The 22,375-nt window shown below is 34.5% G+C and overlaps 2 protein-coding genes across 4 annotated transcripts in view; one reads left to right on the top strand and one right to left on the bottom strand.

Annotated features, from left to right (window-relative positions):
• The window catches only part of LOC111511838 (medium-chain acyl-CoA ligase ACSF2, mitochondrial), a 47,404-nt gene extending 29,888 nt beyond the window's left edge, over positions 1-17,516 (top strand). Inside the window, exons 6-9 of the mRNA XM_074173212.1 lie at positions 5,103-5,268; positions 16,429-16,685; positions 16,819-16,960; positions 17,282-17,516. Coding sequence (XP_074029313.1) covers positions 5,103-5,268; positions 16,429-16,685; positions 16,819-16,960; positions 17,282-17,509 — 793 coding nt within the window. The 3' untranslated portion in view covers positions 17,510-17,516. The remainder of the gene's footprint in view (positions 1-5,102; positions 5,269-16,428; positions 16,686-16,818; positions 16,961-17,281) is intronic.
• A 1,428-nt stretch (positions 17,517-18,944) lies between these two features.
• Positions 18,945-22,375, bottom strand: part of Pgm2a (phosphoglucomutase 2) — a 51,317-nt gene continuing 47,886 nt past the window's right edge. For all 3 annotated transcript variants that reach the window (XM_074173208.1, XM_074173211.1, XM_074173209.1), the window contains 2 exons: positions 20,857-21,083; positions 18,945-19,160 (listed from right to left, as the gene is read on the bottom strand). In XM_074173208.1, coding sequence (XP_074029309.1) covers positions 19,058-19,160; positions 20,857-21,083 — 330 coding nt within the window. In that variant the 3' untranslated portion in view covers positions 18,945-19,057. The remainder of the gene's footprint in view (positions 19,161-20,856; positions 21,084-22,375) is intronic.

Raw genomic sequence — 22,375 nt, 5'->3', positions numbered from 1 at the left:
CATCATTTTCATTGTGAAGTGCGACGGTAGATAATTTTTATCATTTTCTCGTCTCGTGAAATGTCTGTCGTGTGTAGGATATGACAATAAATGTGTACGAACATTATCCATTATTTCTTTGGAGAATTTGAATGAAGAAGGTGCTCGTCCCCTCCCGTCATCCATTTATTCAACTCCTATTCTGAAAAAATATCACTTTGTCAATCTCCTAGTAAAAATGAATCATTTGAAAATATGCGAAAACTCATCCCTGATAATCAATTTCGAGTCATTCTAAACATCTCTTCCAGTAACAATAAACCATTTGTTTTAAAAAAAGTTTATCGTCGTTCAAAATATCTCTCTAATGAACATCAAACCATTCAAAACATGTATAATCATCCCCGACACAATTGTTTTCAAATATTTTAAAGAAAGCAAAACTCCTCTTCGTTTGCGAGCTAATTCCACAAGTTTTCTACTTCTAGTACCTACTCATCGTTGCACCTTTAAAAATACGTATAGAAAGTACCTACGTACCACTTACAAACACTGATAAACACCTGAATAAACTTCAACACAAAATTCACGCAACACACGTTAATCGTAAAATCACTTAAGTCAGACATATGTGATTTTTCACTTGAGAATAGGTAGTATGAAACTACATAAATCTGACTTATATTATAATACCCACCGTAATCATAACATTTCGACTAATGTGCATATACGCAATCATTTTTAACCTATTTATGTTTCGTGATTGACTTATGTGATTTTACACAGTCATGCATCTGCTGTTACTGTCAACGAATATGACATATGCGATATTTTAAATTATGTGCTTATTCCCACCATACGCAGATACACTGTGTCCGTAAAGTATGGAACAAATTCATTTTTAGCTAAGCAGGTCATTTTAAGAAATAATCCTGAAACACGTCGATTTTTTATGTTCATTTACCGTATTTTAAAATAATAATCTAATATACATGGTGAATTACGTTCGAGTAATGACGTCACCGTCATTTTTTTTAAATAGAACACCCCCATTTTGTCTCAATTTTCGGATTACTCTAGCTGAGTCGATTCCAAAAATGTATCACATGTTGATTCCAATTGGTACAGGGTGGACAAAAATACAGTAGTTGTGTGTGTGCTAATAAAGTAACGCGTAACATTCTTTATTAGGTAAATTAACAATATTATCAAAAATACTTATTGTCCAGCGGCAATTGGTTTAAATGTAACACCCCGTAGTTTGCTACATGTTTAGAGTAATAAAAATGAGCTGTTTCCAAACATGTTTGGTACTTGTGGTCTAGCAGACAGAATATGAAAGGAATTATTTCTTATCTACATTTATAAAAAACATAGTCGTCTAGTTTTTTGTGAAATATCATTATTTGTTCAGTAATTTATTGATGTTCAGTGACAGTTTAGTACTACAATATTTTTGGTATTCGTGAATATTCGAATGATTGCTTAGATTTAATTGGAGGTAGAAATGGAGTTAAGTGTAAAACAAAGAATTGAAATACTTATGATGATTGGGTATGGAGACAGATCGCGAACTCAGATGGAAGTGTGCAAATTGTTTAATGATAAATATCCAGAAAGACCTATAACGCGTTCAACAGTCAGTAAGCTGGAATCGAAATTTCGAGAAACTGGTACGGTTGCAAATGTACGCAAATCAGGTCGTCCCCCTGCAAATGCTGATACAGCATTAGATGTTTTACTGAGTTTTGAAGAAGATGCGCACACTTCTGTTCGTAAAGTTAGTCGCGAAATCGGTGTTGGCAAAACAACGGTACACCAACTATTGAAGCTTGAAAAATGGCATCCTTATAAAATCAAACTTGTGCAAGAATTAAACGAAGATGATCCCGATAGACGACTCCAATTTTGCGAAGAAATGATGGATAAATGTCACCGAGACCCTCTCTTGATACAAAACATTTTTTTTTCTGATGAGTCCACTTTCACGTTAAATGGTGAGGTTAACTGTCAGAATTCTAGATACTGGGCAAAAAAAACCCCACTGGATGCGTGAGCATCATACAAAATACCCTCAAAATGTAAATGTATGGGCTGGAATTGTACGAAATCGAATCATTGGATTCGGGGCAAAGTACCTAGAGTTTTTAAGGGGGTATCTCGTACCTACTTTACGTAATTTATTTCCCAGCAGACGTAATCCTGGAGGTTTTGATGAAAGTTTATGGTTTCAACAGGATGGTGCACCTCCACATTATGCTGTAGATGTTAGAAGGTACGTAGATGAAATTTTTCCGAACAGGTGGATTGGTAGACGTGGACCCACTGAATGGCCAGCGAGGTCACCAGATTTAAATCCTTTGGATTATTTTCTGTGGAGCCATCTGAAGAATGTTATTTATAAAACGAAACCAGCAAATATTGAAGATGTACAAGTGAAAATTCGAACAGAAATAAACAATATTACGCAAGAAACCATACACAAGGTTCAACAAGAATTTGTACACCGTTTGGGTTACTGTCAAATATAGCAAGGGCTGCAGTTCGAACATTTAATATAAAGTCATGTATTCCAGCATATTCTGTCCGCTAGACAATAAGTATTTTTGATGATATTGTTAATTTACCTAATAAAGAATGTTACGCGTTACTTTATACAACTACAACTACTGTATTTTTGTCCACCCTGTACCAATTGGAATCAATAATCCGAAAATTTAGACAAAATGGGGGTGTTCCATTTAAAAAAATGACGGTGACGTCATTACTCGAACGTAATTCACCCTGTATATTAGATTATTATTTTAAAATACGGTAAATTAACATCGAAAATCGACGTGTTTCAGGATTATTTCTTAAAATGACCTGTTTAGCTAAAAATGAATTTGTTCCATACTTTACGGACACAGTGTGTATCCAATGACGCAAGCATTGTGAAGTGAAAGGCTAATAAAATAGTAATTTGCTTGTTGATGTAAGGCACGTATTGATAAATACGGTGAAGAGGCATCTCAAAATGTAATCATATTGAGCTGGTAATTTTCGATTGAATTGCGATGCTTTTTTTCTGATAACCATATCATTATGTATATTTTTCTGATACACATCCTAATACATAGGTATAATTTACCATATCATTATGTATATTTTTCTGATACATAGCCTTATACATAAGTATAATTTAACCAAGTGATTTTGTAAATTCATTCCTACATTCAAAGTTTCATGCAAAGAAGTTTTTTTCACGAAATGACTTGATGCATCGAAATTATTTTTAACAGGAGTTGACGAAGATTCCTTTTTCATAACAGAATGATGATGTATGTAATTAGTTGATTATATTACAAAAGGTGTTGATACTTTGGTAAGATGATTTTTCTTTAAATAATTATTCATAGCATTTTGATAAAAAAAACTGTGAGCCATCATGGGACGTCTGGCAGATGTCAAACATCAATAATAATGAATATTACTGAAGATTTATCCCAACACCAAACAGTCATTTTTAACACCTCGACACGGATTTCAATTATCAAGTGATCATCTTTAAGTGAAAGATTAAACTGACCCCCTGTGATGGTTGTTGGGTACTGAAAATATTTATGAAAAATACGTAACTGAAATATACATGAAAAAATGTTTATGTGGCTTTAATATACAAGTAAACTCAAGAATCTCAACTAGTTATTGCAATATATTACTGAAGATCATAAATTATAAATATCAATAATAAATGTTTCAATAAAAATTCTACCCTTATTCAATTGATTTTTTGATATTTCTGTCGATAAAAGATAAAAAACCATTCGTGTGCTACTCGCTGATTTTAAAATACAATTATATCAGTCTTAATGACATTTCTTCAAGCAAATGGTTTAGTGCATTATTTTTCATATGAATGAAATTAAAATTGAATAATAATTGATTTAAAAGTATTATATGCTATGAAAATTGTGTAAATTTCAACCTACCAAGAGAGTTAATTTTACATTAATTTTACAAGCCCTTGAGACAAACCAGTTTTACGCGGACTTAATGCACAGATAAATGCACACTTTAATTATAAAATATGAAGATATAATCAACTTATTGATTACTCAATAATGTGTTGAAGTGTGATTTTTTGCTTTCTTTGCATTAGGCTGCTCACTTTCACTTTCTAAATTTTCACTGTCAGACAAACAACTAAATACATTATAGGCATACAAGGTCAGTGCGACGAGAGAGATAGCGTAATGCCGAACCAGTGGAAAGATAATCGCACAGTCGCTTGCGCTTGACGACCCGTCGCCACGGCATGCTTACTACGCAACTATCCGGTTATACGTGATTTTTAGTCCTGAAAAAAAGGTTTTCCAAAGAAAGTAAACGCCTAAAGGCAACCTCTCTGGTATTTCCAAAATCAAGATAGGTTGATTTGAAGGGCAGAAAGACTACATATCTTCCATCAGAATATTGAATAGTAGTTTAAATGAAGTAATTCTTATAAAATGTATCTTCAGAATAAATTGCCTCACTCAATATTTTGTATCTCCTCTAGATTCCAGAGGTTTTGTTATATTACATAACTGAAGTTGGATATAATGCTGTAGCAAAAAAATGTGTGAACATTTTTGGCATTTACCCATGAGAACCCATTCAAAAACTGTATTTAAATAAACCGGTTTGTTTTCATCCAACGAAACTTTTCCGTACCTAAAAATGTAGATAAATATGTCGTTGCCCAGTAATACTTACAGCTATATGCGATTTTTTATTGAAATGAGGATCAGCCCAGCCTAATTGAGGTTTTCAAAAAACGGCAATAGTCAGATTGTGTTAATGAATAAATTATGTAACTGGACCTGGGGCGATCGAATACGTTTGTCCCAACCGCCGTAATAACATGGAGGTTCTATATTTTTTTAAACTCAATTTCTCCGCTAGAAATCTACTATTGAAGCCGACCAAGTGGCCATCTTCAGGAGACGCCAACAAATTGTTCGAAGGATGATGCCGTCTCTATAAATCAGATTATATTATTCTTATATCGATACTAATTAATCCATTTTTAGATTATTATTAATTCAAATTTTCTTGGTTTTAATACATTTTGCAGGTCATTTACTCTATTTACTTTGCAGATGCACTATACTTTACGGCACACCAACGATGTATGTAGACTTGATTGACCTACAGAAAAAAAGAAAAGAAAATTTACATATTGAAATGGCACTCACAGGAGGAGCATCATGCTCCCCCCAGTTATTCAAGGATATATTGAATGTATTACAAGTAAAAAAAGTGAGGGTGAGTGGATTGAATATTTCTACAACTTCATCAATTTTTCTAGTCTCATTCACCATTTCTTTCAGAATGACGATACGTAAACATGCACCATTTAGATCAAATCTCGAAGCCAACCGATAAATCTCCTCAGTTCGGACTTCCATTGTCTAATATAATATAAATTGATTTGAAATCCCTGAAAAAAATAAAAGATTACCCGAAAATAACAATTTTATTAAACATAGAACTGAAATTACAAAGAAATAACATACAACAACAACCAAACAAATAAAAATTGAAATATTAATAAAAGCTGAAAAAATTCAAAAATTAAAAACATTATTAACAAAAAATGAAAAAATTAAAATTAAAAGATTTCAAACAAAGTTATGTCACAACGTTTCGATTGTTAGTATCCAGAATCGTATTCGTGTGATAACTGGACTTATTCCTCCGAGATCTGACTATTTATAGGTCATTCGAGTGTTTTCACCTATCCCCTCTTCCCTCTTTCCGCTTCATTGGTTTTGGCGGTAGATGACCGTTTGGCGACAGTTGGTCGTTTTTCCCTTGATTAGAGGTTTCCATATGTTACGTATCTCTACGCTAGCTTGACTGAATGCGTTGTTGGACAACGTGTACGTGGCTTCTTTGAATTTTCGCCTAAACCAGTGTTCCTCTTTGTGGATGATTTCAGCTTAAGCCCACTTGATGTTGTGTTGATGAGTCCAAACATGCTCTGCTATTCTGGATTTGCTGGTTTCTCCTCGCTGTGTGTGTTTTCTGTGCTCAGCAATGCGAACTTTCAATGGCCTCTTAGTTTCACCGATGTATGATTCTTCGCACTCGCAGGGTATCCGGTAAATGCAATTCTTGGAATCGCAGTCCGCGTTTGGTGGCCTGGTTTTCGAGAGGCTACTACGGATGTTATACTTGGACCCAATCGAAGTCAAAGAGCAGGATCAACTGATCAGTTTCGACGTGGAAAGCCTCTACACCAACGTTCCTGTCGAAGAAGCACTTCAAATCATACAGAAGAAGCTATGCGAAGATGGGGACTTGAAAAATAGAATAAACTTACCCATACAAGTAATCATGGAATTACTAGGATGCTGTGTACGAAACTGTTACTTCCAACTGAAGGACGAATTCTTTACGCAAGATGAGGGACTGCCAATGGGATCGCCACTATCACCTGTTATAGCCAATTCATATATGGAGTGGTTTGGAACTTTGGCCATTGAAGAAGCCCACAAGAAGCCCCGAGTCTGGTTAAGATACGTAGACGACACCTTCATAATTAGGAAACAATATGAAAAGGCAGAACTAGACACTTTCCTGAAGCACACCAACAACACCACTTTCACAGTGGAGAAGGAAATCCACAACGAATTGCGTTTCTTAGACGTATTGGTGAAAAGGACCGACACTAAATGGGAAACATCTTTATATCGAAAACCTACTCACACAGGACAGTATCTGAACCAGAAATCCAACTACCATCAATCGATTAAGAGAGGAATCATCAAGACTCTACTGGACCGTGCTTTTGGGTTCTGTAATACAAAGGAAGGTCTTGAAAAAGAACTAGGCATCATCAAAAATGACCTTCAACGAAATGGTTACTCCAAAGTGATGGTAGAACAAGCCTTAGCTAGAAGACAGCAAGAACTCCACAAGGATGCGAAGCCGCCACAACCAGTACTTGTACTTCATCAGAGGATTATCGGAAAGGATAAGCCGGATTGGGTCCAAGTATAACATCAGGACCTGCTTCAGATCTGGGAATACTATCCATAGCAGCCTCACGAAAACCAGTCCACCAATCGCGGACTGCGATTCCAAGAATTGCATTTACCGGATACCCTGCGAGTGCGGAGAATCATACATCGGTGAAACTAAGAGGCCATTGAAAGTTCGCATTACTGAGCACAAGAAACACACACAAACCGCAAATCCGGAATAGCAGAGCACGTTTGGACTCATCAACACAACATCAAGTGGGCTCAAGCTGAAATCCTCCACAAAGAGGAACACTGGTTTAGGCGAAAATTCAAAGAAGCCGCGTATACGTTGTCCAACAACGCATTTAGTCAAGCTAGCGTAGAGATATGTAACATATGGAAACCTTTGATCAAGCGAAAAACGGCCAACTCCCACCAAACGGTCATCTCTCGCCAAAACCCATGAAGCGGAAAGAGGGAAGAGGGGATAGGTGAAAGCACTCAAATGACCTATAAATAGTCAAATCTCGGAGGATTGAGTCCAGTTATCACCCGAAGACGATTGTGGATACTATCAATCGAAACGTTGTGACAAAACTTGGTTTGAAATCTTTCAATTTTTATTATTTTTCCATATTTTGTTAATAAAATTTTAATTTTTTTCAATTTTTCCAGTTTTCATTGATATTTCAATTTTTATTTGTTTGGTTGTTGTTGTATGTTATTTATTTGTAATTTAAGTTTTTTGTTTGATCAAATTGTAATTCTCGATTAATATTTTTGATTTTTTCAGGGTTATCAAATCAATTTATATTATATTAGACAATGGAAGTTCGAACTGATGAAATACACCACGAAACATCGTCAACCACCTTCAAACAAACGATAAATCTCCAACATAACATTTGAATTTTCATTCTTATTCTAGATATATCAAAAATCCTTTTGTAATTTTTTCATAATTCAAGTTTTGGTAAACTTAAAAACTCACCCCCTCCCACTTCTCGAACTCAGATCACCTGTAATTTATTTTTCTTTTCATTTTTATCTCATTCCCCTCCTTTTCTAATGGGTTTCATTCTACTATTATATTTTATTTAATTTTTACCATTTTTGAAGGCTTCAGTCCTGGTCTATAAATGAACTGTTCAAAGAATAAGATGAATGTTCAAATTTGGCGAATGTACATAACATTCGATTAGCGATTTTTTAGTTTTTTTATGTTGGTACACTCATCTCCAACATATGTTTATAGTTTCAATTGTTTAGCATGTTTAGTTTGTTGGTGAGATACATAAACGTTTTTTGCGTGTTGGGCGATTTTTCGCTATAGAAAAAAATTTGTCAGAATAAATTTTGTGTAAAAAATTCAATTGAGTGCTCCAAAACACAGCCCGGATTTTGTTCTCTCCAATCGTGACTCCGGCCGTGTAGGCATATGTTTTTGTTAAATTGATGGATGTAGCCGTTACTACGTGGTAGGAGATCATAATGAAAAGAGAAATGAAAATTTTAATGTTTTTTACCACTTTTATTTGTAACTAAGTTACTGCAGTTTCGTCCTATACGGACCTTCTCAAACTTATACAATATACTAACAATGATTCATTACATTCGCCATTATATACCATCTCTGTAGGTACTAATAGAAATAGAGGTACTTGACTTGATTGAGTACCTGAATTTACGGTTCACAATGTGGATGTGCCAATTTAAAAACCGGAGAGTAAATTAAATCGATTCGATCATTTAACAGGTTGCACCTGCAATGTTTATGCTTGTGGATTTCCAAGGATTCTAAATAATTGAGTTTGCAACCCTTCCTTGCATAGTGCAGAATTTCCGTATCGTTTAGATTCGGAAACATGTGGTTGCATGCCAAGGAATGGTTTGAAAACGTCGAATAATTTTTTCCTAGTCTGAAGGACCTTTCATGTTCAGCATATCGTTTTTGGAAATTTCGGCCGCATTGTCCCACATAAACACTATTACACTCCGGATACTTAAGCTTATAAACTCCAGATTTTTCAAAGTTGTCGACCTTATCTTTGGCATTGAAAAGGAAATGAGATAACCTGGCATGTGGTCTGAATGCTACTTCCACATTGTTTTTTCTGAAGAAACCTGCGATTATTTATGTTCTTTTTCCAAAATATGTTAGCGTTATCCATTTCTTGATTTCTGGTTGTTTGATCTGAGGATATATTAATCTGTAAGTGAGTTTCCGGCTTTGTTTCCTGATTAACTTCTGGATATCTGCGTTGAAACCATTATTATGACCTATCTGTGTAATTGTATACATTTCTATTTCTATTAGTACCTACAGAGATGGTATATAATGGCGAATGTAATGAATCATTGTTGGTTTATTGTATAAGTTTGAGAATGTCCGTATAGGACGAAACTGCAGTAACGTTAGTTACAAATAAAAGTGGTAAAAAACATAGAAATTTTCATTTCTCTTTTCAATATGTTTTTGTACAAATTGAATATATCAACAAATTACAAAAGGAATAATGCGCATACCCTATCAATATATCTGGACAACCTAACCTTTCAATGAACAACAGCAATAGTTAAAGCATCAAGTTACGATTTTGGATCAATTTCATAAAATTCGTCAGCACCTATAATTTTGTAAATACGTTTTTTGTAATAATTTTCAACCCCGACATCTCTCAACTTGAAATTTCCAGCATTCGTTCAAATTTGAAGTTGAAATTCTTAATTACGGTATGAAATCTATTCACTAGAAGCTTTTTAATTAACAACATTTCTCAGAGTGTCAGATAATAATTCAGTAGGTTTGGAACTTTCTTTTATTCAACATATATCAAAAAATGTTCATTATTCTAGTCTAAATGAAAGTGATTCCTCCTGCTGGGCAATATAAAGGTCAAATATATTTTTGGGTCATTGCCTCTATACAAATATCCATCTTTTCCGAATGCGACGAGATATGTATTTTACAGGAACTTCTAGATCATAGAGTTTTGCCTATGTATGCAATATCTTCCAAACCATGTAATTTTGGGAACTAAAATTCAGTCAGCCAGGAGCTACATGCTCTGTCTTCAATAATATTAATTGTCTCAAGTTCAATAGATGAGATCGGAATCAACAGTGTATTAACCCTTAAGTGGTAACGTCAAATTTCAGACCACATCTGGTAACGTGCCGTCTGTGAGACTGGGAATTTTTGAAAACGTACAATAAAAGCAACTTCCACTTTTTCCCCCGAATTTTCATCAACAGTGCTTATATTGATATTGCTCTCTGACACACCCCTTCAGGAATACTATATTATTCAATAGAAAAAAAAGAACTAAAATGAATAAAATAAAATACTGAAAAATCTACATGTTTTATTTCAAAGTTAAAAAAAGTACATACATTTCAAATGTAATTATCACAAGAAGAAGCCATGAAGAAACGATTACTAAAAAAAACTTTTGAAACACATCTCTAAAAATGTTTCAGCGAATGCCAAACTTATTGATTATCCGTGTAACTCTTACATTTTAGCTTGGAACACTCTGTAGACATACTGGCTTTCTACAGTCCACACATAAATATTTTGTCATTCGATGGGTAGTTTTGTGACATAAAAACACGCTTTTCGCTTCTCCAAAGCAAAATTTTCATTTTCCACAAGTGAACTTTCAACAGGTAAACACAAAACGTAACTCACGAGATAAACGAGGATATTGCAGACGCCTTTCTGACAAAAACAGACTTTTTTTATTTGTTCTTTTTGATTGTAACACTGGTGTAAGATATAAGAATTCACCACAGAAATATCCAGTATACGAAAGAAAAGAGTTAACGGTCACCTTCGTGTACGCCGACTACAAGAACTCAGCACATTTTTCATCGAGAGAATCAACTCCTCATTTATTAGCATTGTAATATTTTATTATTTCGGGTATTTTTCTTTCTGAATCGGTAAATATTCTATTATGTATTGTTGATAAAAGTATGGTTGCCTTGTTTTTTCGTCCAACATGTCAAATTATTGCAGATTCTTCACGAAATCCGTACAACGTTGATCCAACTGCTCAGAAAACAAGATGGAACTTCTCTTTTATTTTTTTTCAATGTACCTACCTAGGTAGGCTTATTTTTCAACAAGATACCTGCTAATTCTACAGTCGAAAACCAGTTGTCTGCAGTGATGTTTGAAGGTGATTGACAATGTTTCGTGATGAATTTCACTAGTTCGGACTTCCATTGTCTACTATATAAAATGATTTGAAATCCCTGAAACAAGTAAAAAAGAATAATTAAAAAAGAATAGTTGAAAATAACAATTATATTAAGCAACAATAAACCTGAAATGAAATGATAGTGAAATAACCTACAAGTAAAAATATAATAATTGAATAAATAAAAATTAAAGGAATGCAAAAAAGAAAATAATAAAAATAAAGTGTCGAGATTCCAAGTCACGTTAGTTCACGACGTTTCGATTGTTGGTATCTACAATCGTCTTCGGGTGATGACTGGACTGATTCCTCCGAGAGATGACTATTTTATAGGTCGTTGAAATACTTTCACTTTCTCTACTTTCCATTTTCCGCTTCACTGATTCCGTGAGGGATGACCGTTTTGGCGGGAGTTGGTCATTTTTCGTTTGATGATGGGTTTCCATATGTTTCGTATATCTACGCTGGCCTGGCTGAATACGTTGTTGGACAACATGTATGCGGCTTCCTTAAATTTTCTCCTGAACCAATGTTCCTCTCTGTGCAAGATCTCAGCTTGGGACCACTCGATGTTGTGTTGATGGGTCCAAACATGGTCTGCTATTCCTGATTTGCTGGTTTCTCCTCGCTGTGTATGCTTCTTGTGCTCGGCAATGCGAACATTCAATGGCCTCTTAGTTTCACCAATATAGGATTTTCCGCACTCACAGGGTATCCGGTAAATGCAATTCTTGGAATCGCAGTCCGCGTTTGGGGGCCTGGTTTTCGTGAGGCTGCTACGGATAGTGTTACCGGATCTGAAACAGGTTCTAATGTTGTACTTGGAACCAATTCTTCTTATCCTCTCCGATAATCCTCTGATGTAGGGAAGTGCAAGCACTGGTTGTGACGGCTTTTCTTCCTTGCGAGGCTCCTGCTGTCTTTTAGCCAAAGTCTTTTCTACCATCGCTTTGGAGTATCCATTCCGCTGAAGATCATTTTTGATGATGTCTCGAGAAGGAACTAGACATCATCATGGCGTAGGCCATGCCTACGCTTGTTGAAAAATTGTCACATTAACTGTACCTAAGAGACTGATTGAAACTCAGAGACTGATCGATAGCTCAGTAGTACGTTGCCATCAGGGGGCGCAAATAACACAATACCACAGTATTGAAGTAAACACCAGTAAGTTCACTCTTCGCCATATTTGGGTCAAGATTCCCCACCTCGAATTTTATGCGCGGCCGAACTACAGCGCAACCGACTGAATCTGAGGCGTTTACCAAGCGAGCCAAATTAAGGCATGGAATATTATTACAGAGTGTATCGTTGTAAGTGGTGGTTTCGTATTTGTGAAAAATGTGTGTCTAGTTTCAAAATGAGCAAGTGTCAAGCTGTGGGTTGCTGTAATTTGCAGGGTAATGTCGACATTGATTTTTTTTTTCCAATTGACGAAAAAATGTTTGTTTTTATATTATTCATTATGTAAGATTGAAGTAATGAACATATAACGAAAATCATAAAATAAATTGTTATAGACCATATATAGTGAAGTCATTAATATGCAGACTTTTTATTATGAATTTAATTTGATGAAATTGAATTCTACGAATAGTATATGCCTCCAGTTCCACTGGAAATCTACAAAGGAAAATAATTGTTGAACCACATCAAGTTTTGATTTGTATCTGTAGGAAAACAATTACTTCCACTGAAATCTTTGCAAAACCAAAGTGTCAAATGTATATTCAAATAACCTTTTTTGGAGCCTACTTCCCATTTATAAGTTCCAGATAATCTACTGTAAATAGCAAATATGCCTTTTCTTAGATTCTGTCATCAATAACGAAAAACATTAGAATTTCATTCGATTGACACACTTCATAATTAGCAAACTAGGCAACCCAAAACTAAGAAATCTGTATTTTATTTCAAAGTTTTGATTTACAACAACCAACCCAAAAATATTTAAAAAAAACATTTCAGAAAAATGATTCAAAATGAAATTCTGCAAATGCCTTAGTAGTCATGGCAAAAGGAATACATTCGAACTGGAAACAGCCTGTTGCAAACTTTTTTACCAATTCATCCACATCAATACTGGATATAAAAAGTATTATGATTGAAGCTGTTAGGCAATTATCAAAAATTGAATTGAGAGTTTGGGGTATCATTTCAGATTTAGGTTCAAATTTTTATAAACTTGCAAGAAAAGATCTCGAAGTGAATGTAGAGCAGCCATATTTCTTTGTTGATGAGAAAAAAATATTTTACATCTGCTGAAATGTAGCAGAAACAATTTTTCCGATGACTTTTTGAAATTTGATGAATATACAACGAACAAAAGTCATCTTGAACAATTTTACAACTTGGATAGGGAAAAGCAATATAGACTAGCACCCAAACTTACTGATTCTCATTTATTTCCAACTAACTTTCAAAGGAAGAAGGTTAAATTAGCCAGTCAAGTTTTCAGTCATTTGGTAGCTACAACGATGAATACCTATGCCAGTTTCAATCAGATACCATCAGCAGTAATAGGAACGGCAACATTCATTAAAAAAATGGATAAAGTGTTTGATATTTTGAATTCAAATAGATTTGACGGTGTAAAAGATTCCAATAAACCCTGTTTTGGAAAATCAAAACAAATTGATTTTCTGAGGCACCAGTCAATCTAATAATAACACTGATGATCTTCAAATAAGACTCAACCTCGGACGGAAGCAAGAAACTCTTTCGAAGGTTCGAAATAGATGAAAATTTCAATCTAGCAGACCACTTTCATAATATTCATGCAGTCATTGTTCACTGTGGTTCTGGCGTTAAATTTGGTCATTATTGCGCCTTGGTCAAAGACGAAACGGACTGATTTAAGTTTGACGATAGTCGTGTCACGAAGTGTTCTGGCGATGTATCGAATCTATTGGAGCCTATGGAGATACCCTACATTTTGTTCAATGAGAGAGAGGACATTGGCAAATCAAGATCTTCAGATGATGTGGTGCTGCAGGTTTTTTCGGGTTTTCCTGCAGCTGAAAAAGCAAATGCGCCATTGGAATCAATGAAGTCGCTCCGGAGCGCTAATTAATTTTTATTGTCGTTTCATAATTTTTTAGCAAATTAACTGTAATATCAAAACACGACTGGACAAATGAGATTCATTGAGGGGTGGCAGATAACAATATCGGAATTTCTGCAACTTTGGGAAAACCTACATAGTGAAGGACACTCCTACATTTCGACGAGAAATATAAATCAGGACTATGCGGGAAATTATTTTGGTCAACTTAGAAATACTTGTGGAAATGCCAGAAACCCAACTCCTATTCAAATTACCAGAGCTTTCAAAAACACATTTACTCTTCAGTATTTCACACAGGCAGAAGGAACTAACTGTCTAGAAGATACTGGTGAGATTCTATCTAGTATTACAGATGCAGACATAAATAGAATGAAGATTTTTGTGGAAGTTTCAAAAAATCCCTATAAACCTTTAGAGTAGAGACAAATGATTATAGAACTCTAGCTACTCCAGAAAGCAACAGCTTGGGCTATGTTTGTGGATATCTTTTGAGAAAATGTTCAAGAAAACATTCATGAGAAGTATGTACAAATTTTGCCACGGCGGCTAGTACGACACTGAATGTAACAAATGTAGGTATGTAGTCATTTCAAGGCATATAGAAATACAGTAACCAGTTTGGAAGTTTATATGTGCCTCCAGATTCATTTTTACAATGTATCATTCATCTAGAGACATAATTTCTTAATCATTCCAACAATTTATATGCCACTGATTGTGATAATTTTCCTTTCGATTATTTATTTTCTCTTTTCACAAGGGTAAGAATTTATTATACTTTGAAATTTGCCAATAGAAATCTGAAAACAGAAAAAATCAAAAACTCATCATTCTAAAAAACTTTCAAAATATATTAGCATAAGTTTTTGTTCTTAATTGTATAAACTTACTATATAAAATATACGTTTATTTCACTACTTTGTCTTATTTTTTTATCAATTTCTAAACAGTTCACAATCATATGAGACATTTATTGGGAGCTCCTCGAAGCAATGATGAAGTCAGATCATGGTCGCATATTTTTTTGATGCAGAGGTGCACAACAGCTCTAACGCTAGTTGCACACACACCGATTTTGGACGGCCAGTATAAAATCGGCCGATATTTTACTGGTAGCGGGTGCTTGCACACTCACCGGATTTTTATCGGTCAAACAATCAGTTGCTTTGTTGTCGTAATTAGCACGCACTACCAAAACGAAGTTAATGCGTAGTAACTACAATTTCACCGAGCATTCGAGACTGGAATGGTCGGTAAAAAACCGGTGAGTATGCAAGAGTGTATTTAGTCATGTACGCCGGTACAAAGTCGGCCGTCCAAAATCGGTGTGTGTGCAACTAGCGTGAGCAGCCGTCCACTGCCACTGTATCGCCGGCAGTACCAAGAAGTAGTGGCGTACTTGACTAAATACACTCTTGCATACTCACCGGTTTTTTACCGACCATTCCAGTCTCGAATGCTCGGTGAAATTGTAGTTACTACGCATTAACTTCGTTTTGGTAGTGCGTGCTAATTACGACAACAAAGCAACTGATTGTTTGACCGATGAGAATCCGGTGAGTGTGCGAAGTTAATGCGTAGTAACTACAATTTTACCGAGCATTCGAGACTGGAATGGTCGGTAAAAAACCGGTGAGTATGCAAGAGTGTATTTAGTCATGTACGCCACTACTTTCCGGTACTGCCGGCGATACAGTGGCAGTGGACGGCTGCTCACCGGTATTTTACCGGCGACGATCACCAGTCGGCATGTGTGCAAGGTCCCGTTCCCACATGTGGTTCACTATTGGAATTTGGACGACCAGTACAAAGTCGGCCGTCAAAAATCGGTGTGTGTGCAACTAGCGTTAGCCAACACCCTCCTGCCAACAAAAATAAAATCTCGACCCGAAACATCAAAGACACCGACGGGAGTGAATTTACTTCTGTTCACTTATGTACACTTATGTATGTACTAAAAATAAATTTGACCGCAGTCCCACAGACGGCACGTTACCAGTTAAGGGTTTGGGTGGTGAACATAACTATTTAAAACTGAAATTTTTATAAAACATGTTCTTTGAAAATAGTCATTAAAATCATCTATCTATGCCGATAAAAGGTAAAGATAGCTAATTCAACATCAAACTCATTTCCATACAATCACAAATAATTTTTCCTTCAAACTCCAAAATACATATTTTAGTCAATATATGGACTGTCTGAAAGTACAGCTAGTGCCTTCCAATCATTGGAAGATGATGATGAACTTAGATCTACTTCAACAGTAGGACCTCTACAAGAACATTTAGAAGCCAAAGTAATAGATGAGAAAGGTCAAATTGTACCCATTGGTGTACCTGGCGAATTGTGTATACGAGGTTATTCGACGTTATTGGAGTATTATGGAGATGAAGAAAAAACTAAAGAAGTTAAAGGATATGATGGATGGCTGAGAACAGGGTAATTCATTAAGTATATATATAATCTACGGTAAAAGGTGTCATAGACGATTTGTAAAGACCACAAATAAAATTGTAAAATTATTTCAGAAAAGGCAGAACACTATTATATGCATATTATTTGCCTCTTTTAGGGATCAGTTTGTTTTTACTGAGGATGGTTATGGGGTGGTTGTGGGCAGATTCAAAGAAATGATAATTCGAGGAGGTGAAAATATTTATCCCAAAGAAATTGAAGATTATTTGAATACCCATCCAGATATTTTGGAATCACATGTGAGTACTGACATTACAATCTGATTTTCAAATATATATTTTGTTAATTTCAGAGTTCGAGAATGACGTACGGCAGTCTATTCTTTTTTTTTAAATACCTTCTGTAAACATCCCATCCCCTATGAAAAATAAAAGTGTCAAAATTCAATTTTACTTTCCTTGAAAGAACAATTGAATTTATGAAATTTGTTATCGGATGTGATCCAAATAGAGAGTGAAATATTTTTTAGACCATTCTTGTACAACAAAATTATTGGCAATAGTTATTCATAAAGTCTTAAGAAATATCCCGTTTTATTAATTGAGATTTATTTCTTATAGGTGATTGGCCTACCGCATGCAAGATTAGGAGAAGAGGTATGCGTCTGTTTAAGGACCAAAAATGGGCAAGAATTTACTGTGAAAGAGATTCAAGACTTCTGCCGAGGAAAATTAGCAAATTTCAAAATCCCAAGTATCGTAAAAATGGTTGATTCCTTTCCAACGACAACTTCGGGTAAAGTCCAGAAATATAAATTAGTTCAACTTTTGTTGGATAATAAAAAGTAAAAAGGAATGTCTTGACTTTCATTATGAATTGTTTCTCATATTCTAAACTACTTGTGGCAATATCGAGAAAAATTTATATCAAAATGAAAACAATTAGTGTCTGATTTCAAGAATATTTTCAGAGTTATAGAAAATCTGAAAAGTATACCATTTTAACATAATAGTGTAATGAGCAGCATTTTCCTCACCTAAAAATTTTTTGAAAGAAGTAATTTCACACTAGACTATATTTTTGAATGATAATTTCAGCCTTGTGTTTTGTGTGGGTTATATCAATAATTCGCCTTGACATCTGGGGATTTATAAGATATAATATCAATCGGGTACTCTGAATGGGTTTAAGAAATAATTACTGAAAACCATAGGTACTTGATGATTAGACTCTCAACTTTGAAGTGAACATCAATATGGAGTTTTGTATTAGTCTGGGTCACAAGATCCGTTTTTGGAACTTCTGTTCAAGAACACCGAAAATTATGATCCAGGGCTCATTCGATTCTGGATGACCTCTAGCAACTTTTTGAAAAATTTCAAGAGGGGCTCAAAAAAACTGCAAAAGTTATAAACAATTCAGTGAAAAAAAGGGAGTTTGGGTTTTTGCAAATATTTCGGAAAATATAAAAGTATCCGTATTTTTATTATTTGCAGTTACATAAAAATTATTTTTCATAATTTTTAGCTCTATTTGTTTGAAAAATTGTTATAAACAAATGTATTGTTTATAAAATATTTGAAATTTTCATAGGGGAATTTTTATCAGCGATGAATATAATGATTTTGAAAAACGAAATCGTTTCATAAAAAAAAGTATTGCCTAAAAACGCATTTGTTGATCAACAATTTTTTTTAATACTAAATATGAATTCAAATATTTTTCAAGTACTACCAAAAAACAAACAACCATGTGTCACTTTTTGTGTGAAAAAATGTTTCTATATTTTTTAAAATTCTTCTAATATTTTTGGTTTTCTATCATTGTTATTGAAAAAACTCGTAAACTAATGGAGATAGGACAAAAACACTTCAAGTCTTTTTTGTTCATCTTTTAGTAATAAACCAAAAATATTTCAAACAAATGCTCTTACCCTTTTATTCATAAAATTTTTTGATAACCGTTTACTAAAATACCTCCTACTGGTTTTTATGGATTTTGAATCTTTAAACTCATAAACAAATAATATTTCAAACAAATGCCCTTACCCTATTATTCATCAACTTTTTTTTTCGAGTATAGAATAGATTTCATCGCTGTGAAAATGTACAGAAGAAAGTATTTGTGTTTGAAGGTAGTCCAGTTGCCTTAAATAGGAATACAGACGACCAGTGATAAAAATTTGTCTATTAAATCTAGATGAGAAATATTTCTTCTAGCAGAGGAACTTTTTTAACTCTGTATTGCAATAAAAAAAGTTGTTGAATAAAGTTATTTTTGAAATATCATTAAAAGTATATTGGTCTGAAATACAACTTGAATGACAATTTCTGAAAAAAAAACTTAAGAGTATTGATAGACAGTGATAAATCAACTTGTGATTTGATGAAGTGTGATTAATCAGTTTTAGCAATGAGGTTATTCTCTTTTGGCTGCAGGAACTCTTCGCATATTGCCTCCACCATTTCTTCTAATGTATTCTGAATAACTGTTTTATTCCTGAAAATAAAATTATTTTATTGAAGATGAGCATTTGAAAAAGTTAACATGTATAAAGTAACACTTTTATAATTTACATCATCTAGTTCTGTTATAAGCAACATTGAGATACCTGCATGCATGAGTACATGCATACGTATGTATGTCTTCTGTTATTGAATATGGCGGCATGTTTATTGAATACAGCTGTAAGATTTTGTTTATCAAAATGCATTATATTATGTTAAAAAATAATGTCTATCAAGGTTCTGAATAATTGTTCTCTGTATCATCGTATAAAAACGTTGAATCGATGTGTATGACGTTTCCCAATAAATTGCGGTCGACTGAAATCATGAAAATGCGTGATTTTATCAGTGTAGGCTCTGTATACAAAATCAAAGGAGTCATAGATGGGATTATTGGCAAACTTGTTTTTGCAGGGTATTTAGAGTTCCTGACTGATTCTGAACACTTTCATCGATAAACTTGTCCTCAATTTGTATTTTCATCAAGGTGGAACACTTTTTCAGAATTATAAATTTTTTTATCAGTTCTTGGTAACATTGTTCAATGGTGAATGAAAAGTAATGTATATTCAATAGCTTCTCAGGTGTTCTGACCTCACATTCTGGACTTTCCATGATGTTATTTGAAGAAACTAAGAGGCCATTGAAAGTTCGCATTGCCGAGCACAAGAAACACACACAGGGAGGAGAAACCAGCAAATCAGGAACAGCAAAGCATGTTTGGACTCACCAACATAACATGAAGTAGGCTCAAGCTGAAATCATCCACAAGGAGGAACGCTGGTTTAAGAGAAAATTCAAAGAAGTCGCATATATGAGTATGCTGTCCAACAACGCATTTAGCCAAGCTAGCGTAGATATACGCAACATAGGAAAACCTCAAATCAAGCGGAACACGACCAACTCCCGCCAAACGGTCAGTTTCTGCTAAAACCGATGAAGCGGAAAGAGGGGATAGGTGAAAGCACTCGAATGACCTATGAATAGCCAGATCTCGGAGGAATATACCCGAAGACGATTGTGGATACTAACAATCGAAACGTCTTGAATTGTAGCAACGTACAATTCAAGAAAGCAGTTAGAAATCTGCTAGATGATAGACCCTTTTATAGCTTGCAATTTAATGAATAATTTCAAAACCTGTATTCCATTTTATATTTATTTTTATTGTATTTGTACCTGTTTTATTCAAACCTTTATTAATTGCCAGTTTTTATCTATACACCATTAGTTATGCTTCTATTTATACCTACAAATCTTTGTCGAGGGGATACAAAATCTTCTGACAATAAAGTATATTTTGATTGATTGATTGATAACTTGGTTTGGAATCTTTTAATTTTTGATTTCCATTTCTTATTATTATTTTTTAATTTTCATCTCTTGGTTGTTGCTTGCATTTTATTTCATTGAAATTTCAATTTTTTTGCTTAATATAACTGTTATTTTTCAGCTAATCTTCTTAATTTTGATTTCTGATTATATTGATATCATCAGCATAATTTATGATTTGAGCTACATTTGTGTCTGAATTAATCTTGTTAATGTCACTGATGCCCTATGTAACTTCTAAGATGTACCCAAGGCCTCCGTTTTTACAAGGTATTCCATTAGAAAAAATGTTTTTTTTAAATTCTTGCCAACTAATGAGGGTAAAAAACGGTACTGTCAAATCCAATAATACTCACTTAATATCAGGGCTGGCACACAATTCCGTATAATACTTGATTTTCGGTTCTGTGCCACTAGTTCTCAGAGTACAAACCAATCCATTAGAAAAATTAAAAGTTATCATTTGGGTGTCAGTTGAAACTGGTAATATGGCTCTGTTGTCGGGTTGGTTGCTATCAAAACCAGTTGTCAAATCTCTCACAGAAGTGACTTTATATTTATCATTCAATATTCCCTGAGGATACTGGAATGAACAAAAATATCATTAGAATACATATTACTGAAATAACAAGATTTTTGTCATATTACAGGTATTGAATACATTTTGTTGGGTTGAGTCAGACACACGTTATGTTTCTTTGTGTTTGGTTTCTTATGTAAACCTGAGTATTAGAACGAATTACTAGAAAATATATTTGAAGGCAGAATGAAGGATACTTTTGAACAGTAAACATCTTTTAACTTATTTTTCTCTATTACAATTCATTAGCAAAATAAAGGCAACACTTTTACCCACATATGGCACTCCATATACTGGCAAATGTCAGAATGCTAAAATTTGCTATGTAGAACCACTAAAGGTTTGAAAATGCGAAATTTTGAACTGTTCATTAACAGTTGTGCTGACATCATGATTGAGAGCATAGCCTTGGTGATTGGTGGCCACAAAACTCGTCCAGTCAACTCAGGGGGATAATAATTGGGCGGGTTACTGCTGACGATTTCCTTAATCTTGTCGTAATCTAGAAAACCATGCTTAGCCTCTTGAACCACTAAAATCACACCCCTAACTCACCGATTATAATAGGTTTTTTGGTCTTTAACGTATGTTCTCTGTTACCTCGTGAAGTAGGAAGATAAATATTTGTGATCGTGGTCTTTTCTTTTAATGCCCTTCACGATTTTACATCCATCCCCAACCCATAAACGCTTCAACCCCCAAATATTTTCCTGGTTTCTATCCTAGAACTACAGGAGCAAACGATACAGCAAGCTGCAAAATTTGTGATACTAATTTCTTATCTTTCAAGGGGTGATGTTTTGCTCAGTTTCTTAAGAGTACATTCTTAGATCAAAGCGTGGTATGACGTGCGGTAGATCGTTACCATGGACAATGCAAAAGGTGCACAAGACCTTTAACTGAAATAGGGCCGAAGCCCCTGAATTTCTTACCCGAAAAAATATAAGGCTTCGGTTCGAAGCCTTATATTTCAACCATCTCCAGCGAATCTCCTTTCTGATATTTTAAAACCAAAATCTGTGAAAAAAAATTATTTCACGATCAGATTCAGGGTTTATGGGTTGAACCCTTTTGAGGATTGGAGGTGGTTGCCGAGGGTGGGAACTTTTGTAAGGTCATCATGAATATAAAAAAAACCTTAACCTTAAATATTATTTACCATCTCACGTCAGGAAGAACATGGGGTGTCTGTAAAAGATGCTAACAGGACCTGGTAAGTTTTGCGATTTTAGGGATTGAAGTGGCTGCGGGTGGTTTTCTGGGTTGCGACAAGGCAAAGAGTTTCATCAGCAATA

Source organism: Leptinotarsa decemlineata, unplaced genomic scaffold (genome assembly GCF_025532065.1).
Source record: "Leptinotarsa decemlineata unplaced genomic scaffold, Ldec_3_MD MMD2_tig00000218_RagTag_RagTag, whole genome shotgun sequence".
NCBI classification, from domain to species: Eukaryota; Metazoa; Arthropoda; class Insecta; order Coleoptera; family Chrysomelidae; genus Leptinotarsa; species Leptinotarsa decemlineata.
This window is presented reverse-complemented; position numbering and strand designations above follow the sequence as displayed.